The 17,929-nt window shown below is 28.9% G+C and overlaps 1 protein-coding gene across 4 annotated transcripts in view; it reads right to left on the bottom strand.

Moving 5' to 3' along the window:
- The window catches only part of LOC107453699 (hephaestin-like protein), a 93,494-nt gene that overhangs the window by 8,291 nt on the left and 67,274 nt on the right, over positions 1–17,929 (bottom strand). For all 4 annotated transcript variants that reach the window (XM_071177539.2, XM_043038978.3, XM_043038977.3 and 1 more), the window contains exons 3-11: positions 16,181–16,393; positions 14,909–15,078; positions 13,235–13,401; positions 12,264–12,370; positions 10,917–11,085; positions 9,074–9,318; positions 7,420–7,619; positions 3,540–3,690; positions 1,194–1,406 (exon numbers count right to left, since the gene is read on the bottom strand). In XM_071177539.2, coding sequence (XP_071033640.2) covers positions 1,194–1,406; positions 3,540–3,690; positions 7,420–7,619; positions 9,074–9,318; positions 10,917–11,085; positions 12,264–12,370; positions 13,235–13,401; positions 14,909–15,078; positions 16,181–16,393 — 1,635 coding nt within the window. The remainder of the gene's footprint in view (positions 1–1,193; positions 1,407–3,539; positions 3,691–7,419; positions 7,620–9,073; positions 9,319–10,916; positions 11,086–12,263; positions 12,371–13,234; positions 13,402–14,908; positions 15,079–16,180; positions 16,394–17,929) is intronic.

The following is a 17,929-nucleotide window of genomic DNA, read 5'->3' as shown; positions in this document are numbered from 1 at the left end:
AATAAAATCACTGGATTGTAAAGAAAGCAGATTTTTAAAATCAAATTTTCAAGACCAGAATCATTACGAAATCAAAATATGTTAAAACCAACTGTTAATAAAATCATTATCACATTAGTTAAAATTATTGTTGTCCGAATTATAAGAATAATCTATCTTCTCAAGTTTTAGAATATGCGTAGCATATCAAAGAAAAATTCAGCTACCTACGAACAAAAACGTCAAATGCGGATTAAGGAAATTAAAGGATAATGGTTAAAAAACGATTTGGAATGCCTATCGTCATTTAATGTCAATGATCATAATAGGATAAATCTAACTTCAATAAAAAAGTGCTGGATATTTTAAAATTAATTTTACATAAGAAAATATTTAAAATTAATATAATTACTCTAAAGTTTGAAATCGTGTTGAATCTTCAATTACAAATTTCGCAGATTAAATAAACACGTTAATATTTTGACACCCTTCTGTAAATTAAAAATTGTAGCTCACAATTAGTTAAAATGTCAAAGGTAAATTCATAGAGAATAAAATTTAAATGTAGCAACCAAATTAACTTTTACATAAAGTTCAAATTTTAAACATTTTTCATTAGGTGGAGATATTCCAGTTTATAAAATCAACCGATTTATAAAAACAAATATCCTCAAAAAATGAAATTTGAATACCCGGCAGCCCTGTAATATTAAATGCTAATTGTAACTTTTAATATAATTCTCTTCATGATAATAAAATTACCAAAAATAATTTTTAAGCATTTAATCTGTTCAAGAAACATCCAGGATAGCCTGGTTGATCGAGCGTTGGCCATGACTAGTGCACGTTAAATCTATCGGATCACAAAGTACTCAATGTTCCTATTACAAATCAATACCCTGGTGGTACTAAAATGGAGATTGATCGTTCTATAGTTCAAAATCATGATCTGTGGATGAATAAATGGATGTATGTATGGGTTCGCCCTAGAAATGGGCTGTGACGTCTGTGTGGCTGAAGGCGTATTTTTGACCATAGATAAAAGACAAGAAGTGCACAAACAAGAAACGCACCCTCTGTCTTTAGATTCACTGGTTGGCAAGGGGCATCCAAAACAAAAATAACAGAAGACATCATATACATGAACGATGTTATTTTTATGTAAAACAGTAACAATAAAAATATGTGCTAAAGATATTTTATTTGTCACTTACCAGGATTATCAGCATGCATAACAACTGTGTAATGTGTGCTTGGTGCTACACTGATAGCATCTCTGAATTTACCACTTATTTGGAAAGTGTTGCCGTGGAAGTATGGTGTGTGTATATCTATAGCTTTTCCATATGTAGCAAGATGCCAGCTTACTTTGTCTCCAACGCACATTCTAAGACCTTCAAGATTTCCCCAAACTCTGCCGTTGATAGCTGGGAAAGTAATATTTCAATTAATACCATGTAAAATTATTCACGCCTCGAAACGAAAGTCTTTTACATCCGATTTTTTTAAATAAATAGAAGACTAAGAAAATTTAATATTTTTGTAAAAAAAACTTTTTTAAACATGAATTTTTAACCTTTAAGTAAATCTAATTTTTTTTAATTTTTTTAATTTAATTCAAAATAAATGCTTTTAAATATTTTCTTTAAATATTAATTTTTAACTTTTTCTAAATAAACTAATAAATAATAAAAATCATGTACTATTCTAAATAAACTAATAATACAAATCATGTACTATTCTAAATAAACTAATAATAAAAATCATGTACTATTCTAAATAAACTAATAATAAAAATCATGTACTATTTAATACCACACTTAATACTCAGTAATACACATAAAAAACAAGCATGTCAAAACTAAAAGAATATGGTTAAAATTGACGTGTTTCTGACCCTATATGTCCAACAAGAAGCTCGAAAACTTTTATCAAAATCCTTTAATCAAGATTTTGGTAAAATTAGCAATAAAATATGATTTTATTACCATGCTGTTAGGCACTAAATGAGGTAAAATTTTGTAATTGTATCATAAGACTTCGGATCATGAAATAGAAAGCATTTATTCAGTTCAGTTTGTTTTTCAATTTTATATTTTTTACTAAAGGTGTGGTAATACGAACTATAATTTCGAAAACCAAAATTTCTGCCAAACCGTTATCAAATGAACGGAAAATTACCAAATGAATGGTTTAAATACTGCATTTTTTGGTTTTATTAACTAAAATTATGTTTCTATTTTTTAAATGTTATTACCATGCAGTACGGTAATTTGAGCTGATTTTCTTTTTCTTCCAAGTACAACATTTAGTTTTATAATCAATTCAGAATATTACCGATAATAAAACTAAATACTACTAAATATATCGACCATAAGCTGAATACTACAATATTTATCACGCTGTTTGTTAGCAAGACGAATTTAATTTACTTAATATTCACAAAATAGGCTTATCTTCTTAAAGTATTGTTGTGAAAGTTTCTTGATGCGCATTAATCATGTTAGATATAAAATTATGTAATTTAATTTAGCATTTTTTGAACTATTTGCCCATTTTCATTAGGCCAACAAGATTTATTGCAAATACCTATCGATCCAAGGTATCATTAAAAGTAAAATATGGCTATAATTTATTAATTGTTCCATTCAGCTTCTTCTTTCTGTCAGCTTATAGCTCAGTTCCTGCTTTCCGACGCAAGAGAAGAAATTTCCTCGATTATATAACTAAATACTTGAATATTATATAATACACGAAATGATTTTTTTGACAAAATATCAAGAATAAAAACATAGTCAAAAGTTGTTTTAAATATAAAATTAGAAAACAATTGTAAATTTTGGGAGAAATAATTTATTTCTCAAATTTTAAAGTGTGAATAGCATTTGATTCCTTAAATAAAATATGTTTTATAAAGACAATTTTTATCGTAAAAACCAATCTGAATTGGACAAAATGATTTTTCCTTGTTATTTTTATTTTTTTAAACTTATAATCTCTTCAAAAGACATCAAAAGGCTAACTTCGAGTGCTGAAATGATATATTAAAAAAAATTCCAATTTCTAAAACTTCATATCACTATATATTAGAGAAATAAAGTAGTTTAAAGAAAAATAGAGTTAAAAATAGATTTTGTTATTCGATTTAGTCATGACTCCGAATTAATGAATTTTAAATTCATATTGAATTAAAAAATTTAGCCATATATTGATAAAAAAGAGAATAAAAGTATTTATACTTACTTTTTATAAAGATTGATAAATTTAACAGGATTAAGAATGATTAAAAAATTAAATTTTTGACATTTTTGAAATTTAAAAAAAGCTAGGGAATATGTAATGCCTATAAAGGCATCTCAATGAGAAAAATATAAAAACCAAAACTCGCAATCATAAATTATTTTATAAAACTTTTTGTCGCATTTTGGGCTTTATTATTATTTTTTTATTTTTAATCTAATAGCAAGGAATAAAATATTATACTATGTATTTTTATATAATATTTATTAAGAAATAATATGATAATGTAACAAAATTTGTCATTATTTGTAACTACTTACAGTGCATTTGGTTTGATTCGATAAACATAGGATCTGATGTATTGACAAGGTCTGGTCTATATGCATATTGCATTACATTTTCTGGCAAATAATGTGATAAACTTTCATCCATGACAGAAAACAACAGAGCAAATTCTTTATCCACATATTTCTATTTAAAGAAAATAAACATGTATAGAAATAGGTTACAAATAACTAAATCATAATAAACAGGAAAGAAAAGATCTTAGCTATTAAATTCATGTACTACTGTGATGATTACGGTTGAGCTATAATTTTTTATAGCACACTTATCTCGGAGCATTTTTGTGATCTACAACTGTATATAATAAATAAACTTTCCATTTTATTTCATTTTTTGGGACTTGGAAAATATGCAGCTTAGAATATGTGCACATTCTACACTGACAAAAAAGTATGATCAAAATTTCCAGAATATGCTAAAACTTACCGTGTTTCTGGTTCTTTATAAAAATTACCAAACAGCTTGGTAATTTTTGCTGAAGCACTTTGTTAATGATTTTGGAAAAATTAACTATGAAATACTGTTTTATAAGATGTGATAAAAATTGGTACAATTACGTTTGATGACAGAATAAAAATAATTTATTCGTTTAGTTTCAATTTTCAATTTTTTTATTTTTTACTTGTGTGGTAATAAGAACAATAATTTCGAAAACCAGAATTTCAGAAAACCGTTACCATATGAACGGAAAAATTGCTAAATACGTTACTATACCTACCATTGCGTTACAGAGTTGTCCTGCTTGGATGGGGTTATTTGAAACCTTCACGACACAATGTGCAGGTGGCGTCAATTTGTAAGTAAACGTTTAAGCATAGTGTTCTATTTCTATTATTGTTATTTTGGTCTCTATTGCGAAATTCTTATGGCAATTTTTTTTAAAAATGTGTGTCTGAAATTTTGCTTTCCGTTTGAAAAATCAGCAACGAAAGCTTACCAAATGCTTCAACGATGTTTATAAGACGCACGCAAATTTTCGAATGGATTGGGTGCTTTAAACATGTTGAAAACTACGCTCCTTTTGGGTGTCTTTCAATGTCTCGAAGCGATGAAAAAGTTGGAAAAAAAATTCACCAAATAATCAACATAGATATTCTTTCCACGAACGTTCCAAATTTCAGAGGAGACACAGGCGTGAGTTGGAACTCGCGTCATCGAATTTTGACAGAGGATTTGTAAATGAGACGCCTCCACCCACACGGCTTTACAAGTGACCCACTATTTGCCCTCTCAGGGAAAGCCAGTCATTCCTCATACTACATATTCGCCAGACCTAGCCCGGTGCGACTTTCCTGTTTTCGAGAATGGAGAAAAATTTGAACGGCTGAAGTTTTGATTAAGATGGAAAAACAGCTTCACAAAGAACACTGAATGTTGAAGAGTACCAGAGATAGTTCAAACCATAGGGAAAAAAATAAAAACTTGACAAATGCATCGCATTTATTGGAGAGTACTTTGAAGATGACTAAAGGAATTTTGTATAATAGTTAATAAATAAATTTTTGATAAAAATTCCAGTTTTTTTTTGTTTGGGGGGGGGGGGTCTTTCCTCGTAATTAAATTATTCACGTCGACCTTATATGTTGATATATTTTCATACGTATTCAACTTCTTCCTAATTGTTAGGCGTTACATCATGATTTAAATTTTACTATTTAGCATACATTTTGCTATTCATGGTGAAAAGATGCATGATTATTTGTTAGCAAAACTCGCTTTTTAATGTTATTCTAAAAAATATGTAGGTTAAATACTTATAAGAAAAGTATTGAAATTATTTGAATCATTCCAGACCACATGTGAAATTTCAATTATGAAATAAAAAGTCAAAAATAAACTAAAATATTCAATATTTCTTTTTCGTAATTTAAAGCATTTTATGCTCCCTTGAGCATAATTTACCCAAATTTAAATCAATTAGTCAAGCTAAGAAAGTTTTTTTAAGTAATTTTGCAATGTACGTCATATTTTTTTTCTGTTGACTCGAAGCTTTCAATTTATCAGTTTTTTTATTTTATGATTAAATTATACCTGCTGCGAAATCATTTTAAAAAAGCTTTTTATTTAATTGTGATGGTTTTCCCGATGAAATACCTTTTATTTATTTTTGCCTTAAAATCAACATTAAACAATTATGCGTTATTCAAATACGCCTCGAATTCGGTCGTTTCTTTCTCATAACTGCCTTGACATCGTTGCTCGTGATTCAGGGGGAAAAAAGGGTTGCACTAATTAGCATATTTGTAAACAAGCGCATGAAAACAACAAGGAAAACTTTAAAAGTAAAGTTGACCTATTGAGTATTTATTGAACAATAAAGACCAAAATTATGAACTAAAACGATTAGTTTCTTTATGTTTGAAGATTTTTTCAGTAAATTAATACTTTTTGTTATAAAGATATAAATATTTACCATATTTAGTGACAGTTCCTCTTCAACACGTTAAAAGTTTATTGCTTAAACCATCCCACGCGTCACGATCGAAATTAACACTTGAAAAGTGCAACACAACAATGTTAAAGATACTGGATCGGCTGGAGTTGGCTCATATTGCTCTGCTATTGTTCATGTGTAAATTTCAGTCACGCCGAAAAAAAATTATTAATTGAGAGTTTTAATAATTTTCGCATTTTTAATAAGTAAACACTATATGTTCAATATTCTTTTTATCCTCAAAAACCAGTTTAAATGTTTTTAGTGTTTTATTAAAATTACATATTTTTTTATTATTCATTTAACTGCTACTTATTTATTACTTATTATTATCACTACTTTTTATTATTTAATTTATTAGGTGTAGATTTAAATCACGGAGGAAAAATAATTAATTGAGAGTGTTAAACAATTTTTCTCTCTCTAAGAGCCCTGAGAAAGAAAGTATGGTCAAAACTACAATAATATGGTAAAATTTACCGTGTTTCTGGATCTATGAGGGCATTAAAAAACACAGTAATTTTTACCGAAAAGCTTTGGCAATGATTTTGGTAAAATCAACAATTAAATATTGTTATATAAATTTGGTAATTTAATCATGATACTTTATAGCCTGAATTTAAACCATTTATTCGGTTTAGTTTTAAGTTTCGTTTTTGTTACTAAGTGTATGGTAATAAGAATTATAATTTTGAAAACTAAATTTTTCGGTAAACCGTTATCTTTTAGGTAAAGAAATTACGAACAAATAGTTTAAATACCATATATTTTGGTTTTATTACCTGGATTACATATTTTCTTTTTAACCAGAAATGTCTGTACCATACACAACGGTAATTTTACCAGAATATTTTTTCCTTTGCTTAAACAACACGTTTTATGTTCCTGTTAGAACATGTTTTATGTTCCTTTTATCTTCAAAAATCAAATTAAATATTTTTAGTATTTCATTAAAATTATATATTCTTTTTTAATAATTATTAGTGATTTTCTCTAAATTTTTAAGAATATTCCCACTTTTGAAATAATATATTTTTCGTAATTTCATTTTTTGTGTGCTTTTTTTTTGTCGTATGCCTGTTTAGGCAGTGGTGGTGCGATTGTTCCTGTTTCTCAGTGGCGCCATCTATGACCAGGAATTCGACTTCTGCCACGCCATTCACACAACCACAATCCGTTTACAGGGAGGGTCACATTCACACACATTCACATACAAAGGAGAAAGGTACACAAAGAGAGAAAGAAGCATCCATGCCTTGCCCGGGATTCGAACCCAGGACCTTTCTGATACAAGAACAGTTCCCTGTCCCCTACACAGGCCGGTCGGCGGTACTTTAATTTAAAAAATATAAATCATTCAGATTTAAGTTGGTATTTTTTTATAATTAAGGTAAATAATAAAAGTGTAAATGGATGATTACCTGTTTTCCACTCCTATCAAGTGTTCCTTTCCTGCATGTTAAAAGTTTACCACTTAAACCATCCCACATATCACGTTCCACATCTACACTTGAATAGTATCGCCATGTTAAACATTCTGGATCTGTATGGGTTGGTCCGTATTGCTCCGCTACTGTCCATGTGTAAATTTTAGTAGTGCCAGGTTCGACAGGCAGCGTTTCTAGAAAAGAGAATGTATAATTACGGATGTTGAATAATTCTCACACTTTGGAAAAGTAAACTTCGCATGAAAGATTACTTAATATGTATTTAAATTACATTTTATAAATGCAAAAATTATTCTATTTTACGCATCCATAAAATCTAATAGTTTTCAAGCATTTTTTAAAAATTGTTTTTCTTTATTTTATTAACCCCTTCCTTCTCGCTCCCTTGAAAATGACGGAGTGAGGTTTCGCCCTCTGTTTCTCGCTCCCGTGAAATTGACGGGTTGGAGTGTTCAGTAGTAACGCGCCAATAAGAATAAAACTAATTCATTTCTTTTGCCCGGAAAACATTTTATTTCTCATTTTGCACACCTGATGGCAGTACCAGGATATTTTTAAGGTAATTGTAGATAGTTAGTTTATTTTAAGCTAGATGTCAGCACTAATCAAATACGTGTATTTGTGATATGTGATTAAAAAAATAGGCACTTTTATGTTAAGGGGTTAATGCATTTTTATTAACTGGTTTTTGGGTCCTGGAGAGTGTGGTCTTTTAATCGAAACTTCGACCAGTTTTTCACTGTCTGGACACTGAAATCTCTATTGGAGCTTCTGATGACAATGCTAGTTTCGGGAGATAGCGATAGTTCATCAAACGAATAATCCCACGTTATTTAGCCCATTATTTAGAACAGATAATCCTGCTATATATGGTGAATACTGCTGCGTACGTCTTTCAAATGACATGGAATATATTGCAACTATCGACGTCGATATTAAGCGATCATTATCAACAACGAATTCGTTAACAATAATAATGAGAATAATCGGTAACGATTATTATAGATTATGGATAATGCTTGTAAAATTATTTATCGTTGAAAAAGAGTTAGATAGGAAAATTGTCATGATTCATGTACTGACGATTTTAAGCGACAACTGTTGAAAGCGATGAACTAGATCCTAAATTAAACAGAGATCTAGTTTCGATGGGTGATCTAGTTATGCCACTGATGTAGTTTCTGACGCATCAGCTAGGTTAACTATGACTGTATATTAACTGTTTTTGTTTAGTTTCAGTTTGTATTTATGTTTTAGTTTCAGTTTGTTTTCTTTGGTATAATGCTTCGTTGCTTTGCTTTCGTTATGTTTAAAATAATAAAACGTTGTTAAGTTTAATAACGCTGTTTTTTTTTACTAAAGTAGAGTTGTGTTACAGTTCTAGTTTTTGTGTTTTAACAACAGCAACATAAAATTTTCAAGTTGACAATATTTAGTCGCTCATAATGTTTGTCATTTGTTCACATAAATAATTTTTGAAGTCAAGTAAGTTTTCCTATTATCAGGTACATCAGTTTGTAGGTTTTGCACAATTTAAATAATTTAAACAATTTTTTCAAAAAAAAAAATAAATATTACTGCATTTCTATTTACTTAACGAACATTAACAATCAAAGTAAAAATGTACCTGGTTCGTAAAAAGCTCCATGGGTATGCATATTATACAGCTTAGTGGCTGCGTTGAGGAATGTGACTCGGATGACATCACCAACTTCTCCCCTCAGTGTAGGTCCTAACATTGCAAGATGGGCTTCATCTTCACCCCGAACTTTTTTCAGCGTGAAAGATGCATCACTATATTCTCTATAAACAACCTTTCTGTATGTTCCTCCGATTCTAGTTTCATTTCTTACAAAGAAAATGGAAGCAGCTCTGAAAATTAATATACATTTGAAATGTTTATCATTTTGTCAGGAATACCATTCATCGTTCTCATATGATACATATTCAAAAATGTGACAAAAAAAACCAAGACGGTACAGAGCTTAACTATTAATGTGCGCGGCCAGCTTCTTCCTTTGAGAAAAAAATGCTCAGTGCCCTTAATTGTAACGAGTTCCATCAAGATCAGTAAAGTTGACCGTTAAATTAAACGACTAAACCTTTTTTATACGAACATACCTGTATTCTTAAGATAGCTTTACTGGTATAAATTTGTTTTAACGATTGATGACCAAAATATTTTAGTAGGTCGTTGTCTATAATCTAGGTGTGAAATTTTTAAAATTAAGATCCTCAGATTAAAGAAACGAATTGCTGCACAATTTTGAACAGTTACCATCATGCTAAGTAAAATAAAAAATTGTAAGAATAAATATTTAAGGGCTCAAGAAAAGAAAGGAGAAAAAAAAAGAAAGAAACGGATCACATTAATGCCTTCAGATCACGTTTTTACATACACAAGAATCAACCTTATTGTTCAAATGGGTATCCTTAAATACACAATCGAATGATATTTTAAATTATGATGCCAGACACAAATACGTACTTTCTTTGAATAGCTATTATTCAGATTATACATAACATACTCAGATTTGAATTTTTCATTCTTACAGAATGTGGAATAGCAGAATTCCGGAAAATATACACACTCTGAATAGGAGCATAGGCCTTCTATCATAACTTTCCATTTCACTCTATTTGTGGGCAGATATTTTGCCTTTCTCCATGTCTTTCCTATTGTTTTCAATTCGTTCACAATAGTAGTTTGCCTTCCTCTTTTTCTATTGCCCTGAGGGTTCCAATTAAAAGCTTGTTTTACTTTAAATTTTTTAGGTTTACATGGAACATAACCAATCCGTTTCTATTTACGTTTTTTTTAAAATTTCCAGATCAATCGTTTCTGTTTTGCTTTTCTAAGGATTTCTGCACTACAAATTTTACAGAACCACTTAAAAAAGCAAGGTTCTTCTTTAAAGTTGATAATAAGTGTTTGAAGTTTTTTCATGTCATTTTTATTGCAGTGTCATGTCTCAAATCCATATTGTAGAACTGATTTAATATTAGTGTTGAAAATTCTAATTTTTGTTGTTTTTGTTTTTCCAAAATTTATTGAGAATAGCATAACTTCTTCGGGCTTTGTTTAATCCATTTAGTATATCTTCCCCAGTTCCTCCCTTGCTGTTAAGTCCCCCCAGAAGTTATGGTCCCAAAAATTTAATTAGAAAAGCAGTTAAAACTTTGGACGTAATTGCTAATTTCTTTCATTCTTTGCACAGTTCTCCAAAATTGAAATGGAACCGGTAAAATATTTTAAACTTAGCTGGACTGTATATTTCAGATTTTAAATAAAGCAGAGCAAAGGGAAAAAATTAATTATTTTTCAAAAAGGAACGTGGAGACGTGAAGAAAATCGTTGTCAAAGCAATTTTGCTGTTGGCAAAACAAATTAGTGTGATTCTGAAGTACATTAACCACTATTTTTAAAGTTAATGTTTTTAGTAACAAAAACAAAAAAATTTAGTACCTACCTATCTTCTACTAATGGTACACCATTAAACTTGTTTATTCCTGATGGCCCATAGTTCCATTCAACTTCCTCCGCAGCTATGTAATAATTTCTTGTTACACCATTCAGATTTGTAACAACTGGTCTGGAATGTGGACAACGGCTGATAGAAAATACTGATTCCATACCAGCTAAAGAGAAATGCATTATTTGTCTTTACTTTGACCACGTTAGGTATGAACAATAAAGTAATACAGAAATACAAATTGCTTAAATGGTACATTGCATTTTAATATAAGAAAACAAACTTTTTTTTTTACTTGAGAATCTATTGAAATTCATTTATCAGATGTCTCATTGAAAATTATAGACAATTAAAATAAAAATTTCTGCAAAATTATGATAAAATATTCACAAGCGATTCAGTGATAAGTTAGTTGAACTCAGTAAATTACATCCCAACTTTAAGACAAAGTCTTTTCCGGTTCTGAAACGGGCAGGGACATTACATTTCAGTAGAATCCAACATGCTGAGACACGATCAGAGAAAGTGCTAATCATTCACATGCAAAAGTTTAGTTGTTGTTGCTTATCCTCATCGATCTGATATTAGTCAGATCAACTCCAAAAGGTTGTTGACAGCCAGAAAGTCGATGACAAGAAAGGGATCGGAAGTTAAGTCCACCCTGGATAGTCCGACACATTCAAGTATATGTTTCGGTAAGGCTGGATAGACACAGCATTTTTTATAAGTCGGATAAATTTTTGTGCCACATTTGAATGTTAGACATTTTAGGTGACAGTTGAGAATCTGGCCAAAGCAGTCTGGGAGCTTCGATAGCAATTGATTCCCAGAAGGGTGCCAGGTGATGTTGCGGTGTACCACTGGTGGGTAAGTGGAGTTTATATTTTAGCAAAAGCTTTAATGTTGAAAGTGTTAATAGCAAAAGTTTTAACACAGGGGATCGAACCGCTGCCGAATCATTAGTAGGCGAAATCTCTATCCCTAATGCTAAATGGGCGTTTACTTACGTATGAATTAAATAGCAATATATTTAAGTATTTGAGAAATAGTCTCTTTACAGACAAAGAAAAAGAGATAATTTTGCACACAGCAAGGTTCGCATAGAGAAAATGCGACATTTTCTGTATCTCTGTTAAGGAGTAACCATGTTATAACGCTTGGAAAAAGACGTGTGCAATGTAACAGAGATTCTTGAGTTTTTTCCTTCTTATTTTTATAAAAAGTTTTCACAGTAATGATATTAGTAGCTAAAATAACTTTAGTTTTGTGGAGATTGTATTAAAAGTGAAGATTTGATCAGTTTACTTAGTGATAAATACAAATTTTAAGAAAAAAGGTTTTTACCTAATCCATGCAAACCGACTTCACACCTAAATGGAAAGGTACCTTCTCTGCTAGCTATCATCAAACTTGTTACAAACTTAGCAGGAAAAACGCTAATGATTTCAGTTCTAAAATATAATGGAATAGTATCAACACACTTTAAACATTATTAGATAGATATAGTGATAAAATAATTGGTGTCAATTTATTGTTGAAAATTTCTAAAAAAAAATTAAGAAAAAGTTACTTCCAAGGATGTACGCTTATCTCATTTAAGTACAAGCCGTATATTTTCAATAAACATTTGTTATTTAACATAAACTGACGTACACTCAGTTTAAAAATTACCAAAAAATGATCATTTAAAAATGTTTGTCCATTTATTTGTAAAATAAAAAGATTTAAAATTTTAAATATAGATAGATGATGCAAAATGTCGAAAAACCAATGAATCTGAAAGTATTGTTAATAGCTTTCTGAATGCAAGTAAATGGTGAAACAAGTTAAAATTCTCTTTGATCAGATCTGAAAAAAAAAATTAGATTCTTTGCTGAAAGCTATGATCTTTTGAAATTTAAATGAAATCATGCTTAATATTAGGTATAATATAATTATATGATATAATTTATATAATATAATTTATTAAAAAAAAACAGTCTTTGATCTCATGATCTGAAATTGGTTTATTGAAAGACTTTATAACTTTATAACTTACGTAATAATGAATTAAAATTGGAATTGATAAGAGCTTGGGGCATTAAAATGATAAGCCACATTTTCAAAGGTTTTTGGAGCGAGTTATTGGTGTTAAAATTTCCGTGTAGGCCAAAATATGTATTCGTTTATTTTGCTGTCATTGAGTGGAAACTTTATGACCGATCAGGAAAAAATACAAAACAACAGGTTGATATCAAAATGTCACCTTGACAAAAAGTCTGGCTTATCATTGTGCTGCACCATGCCCTAAGATAGTAACAAGGTACTGTTCTTACGTCATTCCATTTATTGTGAAGACTTGGCCTTCGAAACTGATACTGTGAACATCAACTTCATTACCCATTCCGACGACGTGCCAACCTACTTTGTCTCCCAAACACATATCCAGTCCTCTAAGATTGCCGAAGCTCATACCATTTACAGAAAACATCATATTAGATCTCTGAAAGTACACGGTCATTTTACATTATTAAAAGAAATCGGAGTTGAATATTTTTTATCTCTTTTCCACACTTCTGAACATAACACCAACTTAAAATTCCCAAAAAACAGATAAATAAAACTAAATTAAGGGTAAACAAAAGAAAGTAGAACTAAACAGTTAGCTGCTTTCTGTTAAGGAAACTAAGCTTGGAAAATATATTCAGATAGCAAGAAATCTTACGGCAAACGTTGTATTTGTGGTTTGATGGTTAAAATAAAGTTGACTGGTTAATTTTAACAAAGCAGAAATATTACAAGACCAATTTTATTTTTTTAAAGATAAAAGAAAAAGGTATACATAAATTTTTACAAAAAATATAATTGCAACCTTGCGTGTGAGCTTTTTTTCCCCCTATATATGTTATAGTTCTCAAATGTGACATTTTTTTAATGATTATGTATAGTGTTTTTCAATTCAATCTCGATATACGATGACTGTTTATGCAAGCTTATATCGAACTCAATTGCGCGTAAACAAGCGCAGATAAATTTAACTGTATGTTTTTTTCCGCTAATTATTTATAAACCATGTTGTGGGATTGTGATAAAAGTTGCTGCTACATAAAGTGCTATCTGGGTACTTAATAAGTTCGTTAAAATATTGGACTGCTGACTGGAAAACGATTTTTTAAAACCAGTTACTATTTATAGCCGTAGACTGGAGACAGAATTAATGCACACCCATGCAAATATTTTTGGTTAGTGGTATTAACTGACATAAAGTAGAAAACCTTTTCCTTTATGTTATCAATCAGGAGCACCATCCATTGAAATATTTTGTAACTAAATTTTAAAACTTGAAAAAAAGTTTGTTTCCTGAGCAATTACGTACATTCTAACCCCTTCCCGTCTTTTAAACTGATTTCTGAAATTAGCGGTATTTTCGGGATTCACTATACCTTATTACATAATATTCGTACAATTAAACACACTATTTTTAAATGAAATTTCAATTTGGGAACTTTATATTATGCAGAATTATGCCAACAGTGTAGCTTTTTTTTCTTGAAAAAAGAAAGAGAAAAAAAAGTAACAGAAATTATTTTAAAAATTTCCAGAAACAAAAATGATTCCTTCCGATAAGCATTTAAAATGAAGATGATGCTCGTATTTTTACCTGAAATATTTTAAAACCTTAAGATTTACTTAAGTACAGTCTTTGAGTTAGTAAAGAATTTTCTTAGAAACTGTTTTGTTCATTTGTTTTAAACGAAATGATTAAAAACTAATAAATAAAAGCCATTTTTCTCTCGCACAGAACATACATATAGTAATATGCTGAATACTACAAAAAAGTGAAAATGTCTCTTTATTTATTTATTTAAAAAAAGCACGTCTCTTGTTTTTTTTTTTTTTTTTTTTAAACTAAAATTTTAAATACTAGCAAATGAAAGCCCTTTTTCTTCCTAAAAGTCTTCATAGTTTAGAAAATTATTTAATTAAAATATAAGCTCCAAATTACTTACTCTAAAACTAATGTCAGCTCTAATTCTTCGTCTCTCCTCTTCTGTTAAGTGTGGTGCCATTCTGTCAATGTTTTCATCAATGTATAAACTATCATTTTCATCGAAAATCATAAAAACGAGAATGAAATCTCGGTCCACATTTCTAGGTCTGTCATACATATCTAAAGTGCCTGTAAATATGAAGTAATAAAAATGTTGTAATGCATCTTTTCAAAAGTAAATTGAAAAACAATACAAAAGACATATATTGTTTAAATTCTGACTTCAAAGTTTTCTTTTTTACAAAAAATGAAGGTTAATATTTATAAATGTTTAAAAAAAACACTTTTTTAAGATTAGATAATATTATTTTTATAATATCTTGATTTTTCACTAAACATCCTCGTGTTTCTTTTATAAATAAAAAATGAAAATACAAATATGTTATAAAATTATTTGAGTTTATTAAAAAAGCTCAAAAGTAATTAACCAAATGTTTTTTTCAAAGAATTCTAATGTTTTCAAAGAATTCTATAACACTATTAAAAACTGTTGTATTCAATCATATGATAAAAATTAATTGAAAGCTTTATGAAAGTTTAAAAAATTGAAAGTTGAATGCGTAAGTGCATCATAAGAAGGGTAAATCGGGAAAAGGGATAAAAAAAGAATATTAGCCTTTTTTGTGTTGTTTTATTATAAAGCGCGCACTTTTCTTTACACGGTTTTCCAAAGCTTTTTTGCCTAGGAAAAAAACACGCAGTTTAAGTGCCTTACACTTGAAGCAAAGCTATAATTATGAATTAAATATAATATACTGCCGTAAAAAATTATTTGAGCTTCAGAAGGTATAAATAACTAAAATATTTTAAAAGTTACGAAACTTCTTTAAAAATCGCCAATTTGGCGACATTTCATCACCTACATGAAAATTGTCAAAATTAAAGCATTAGTTTTACTTTTTGCAATTTTTTTATGAGCCCAGATAATACAGCATTGAAGTAAGTTTTTAAATCTTAAATAATTAGACCTCATACACTTTTCATTTCTTCAAAATTGTGTTTTTTTTCCAGATTGGCATGCTGCTTCATTTTCAAAATAAGCATAGACAGCACTGGATAAAGATAGGCTAAACTTGACCTAACAGTAATGAATAAATCTTACAAACTCACATCATTTAGGAAAATAGCACATTATTTCCAAAAAAAGCATCATTTCATGCAAATATAGAGCCTTTAAAAAACACCCTTAAATCTTTTAATTTATAGAATTAAATAATTGCTTGATTCTGACCTGGTCTACAGACGATGAGTGGCCCAAGAAGACCAGCATGAATATCAGTATCAGCATTCCTGTGAGAATGGTACATCCATGTGAGACAATCTGGATCAGTAGGACTAGGACCATCTTCAGGAATGAAGAACCAGTGGTAAGAATGTCGTCCATTTGGTGGTACCATATCATCCACTTTATCCTGTGGTCCAGTACCATCCTCATAAAGAGCTCCTAAAAATAAAATTCTGTTAGTAATTTCTCATTTATTATTGACATTAAATGTTGTCTGGGTATTACTAACATGAAACAATATCTTACTAAACGTTCAACAAAAATAACTTAATGACGCAATGTTTACTGCTCTGTTTAATTACCGATATTTAAAGCAATTTGATTAAAATAAAATTATGAATTCTTTTTTAATGGTAAAGTTCCATTAAATATATTATTTATGATAAAAAATATTATTCATGACCGTGCATGGAATAAAAAGGAACATTTTTCTGTAATTCTTTTATTCAAATCACAAATGAAATTATAGTAAAATTTTTTTTAATATCTTTTATTGTATTTATGGAGTATAATAAATTAAGTAAGCATATAGCGCTATTTTTTTTAAATTACTTTCAAAAATAAATTTAAAAAAAAATAGAAATGGTAATTAAAACTATTTTTAATAGTTCAAAAATATTATTTGCTACACTTTATAAAATGTAAACGTAAAAAAAAAAGATTTCAAATCCTCCTTATATGAAAATTTTTAGTTTAAATTAAATAATAAATTTTCAATAATAAATTAAGACTTAATAAATATCAAAATCTATTAATTTATCACGCATAGTTTCTTTTCTCAGAAATAACATTGAGAAAAAAGTAAGACCAAAACTAAAAAATATGGTAAAATTTACAGTGTTTCTGGCTCTATGGGAACATTGAAAAGCTCGTTGATTTTTAAAGAATAGATTTGTTAAGGATTTTTTTGAAATTAACAATAAACTATGGTTTCATAATAGATTGAAAAATTTGGTAAATATGGTAAAATTTGATCATTATATCATGCTACCTTAGAGCATGGCATAAAAACCCATTTATTCAGTTAAATTTATTTTTAAGTTGTGTACTTTTTACTAAATGTACAGTAATGAGCCATTACTATATATGTACGGCAAAATTACTAAATGAATAATATAAATACAGTACATTTTGGCTTTATTAATCAGAATTATGATTTTTTACCAGAAATGTTCTTAGCATACAGCACTGTAATTTTACCAGAATGTTTTTTTCCGTAAAGAATAATTACTTACTCAAGGTTAAAAAATGTAAGTAGTGTCTGAAAACTATTCGCATTTAAATAATAATAATTTAATAACTTTACATTTTTATTAAAAAAAGGGTGAAAAAATCAAAATATTTATAGGCTTTATCAGGCGTAAAAGTTTATTATCCAAGAACAATGATTCAGATGTTAGTTAGACTGCAGCTTATTGTTATTAATTTTCTATAGCACAATCGCTAGTTAGTTGACCTACATATAAATAATTAGTAACACGTGTTTTTTAATCTTTTTATCATTAAAAGAAATAATTCAGTCTTCTTTACGTTTAATTCTTTTAACAATTATATTTAAAAAGTTTTTACTTCACTCTGCTTTTTGCAATAAACTTTAACAAGCTAATTGTAAATTGTCTGAAACAAAGGAATTTAATTGGCAATGTATGATATATTTTCTAATTAGCCTAAGTCTACGTGCATTTATTGCAATAA

The sequence above is a fragment of the Parasteatoda tepidariorum genome, chromosome 2, assembly GCF_982258835.1.
Source record: "Parasteatoda tepidariorum strain Cologne lab strain chromosome 2, Ptep-v5.0, whole genome shotgun sequence".
Classification (NCBI taxonomy): Eukaryota; Metazoa; Arthropoda; class Arachnida; order Araneae; family Theridiidae; genus Parasteatoda; species Parasteatoda tepidariorum.
The sequence above is the reverse complement of the archived record's forward strand: the minus strand, read 5'-3'. Positions and strand labels throughout refer to the sequence as shown.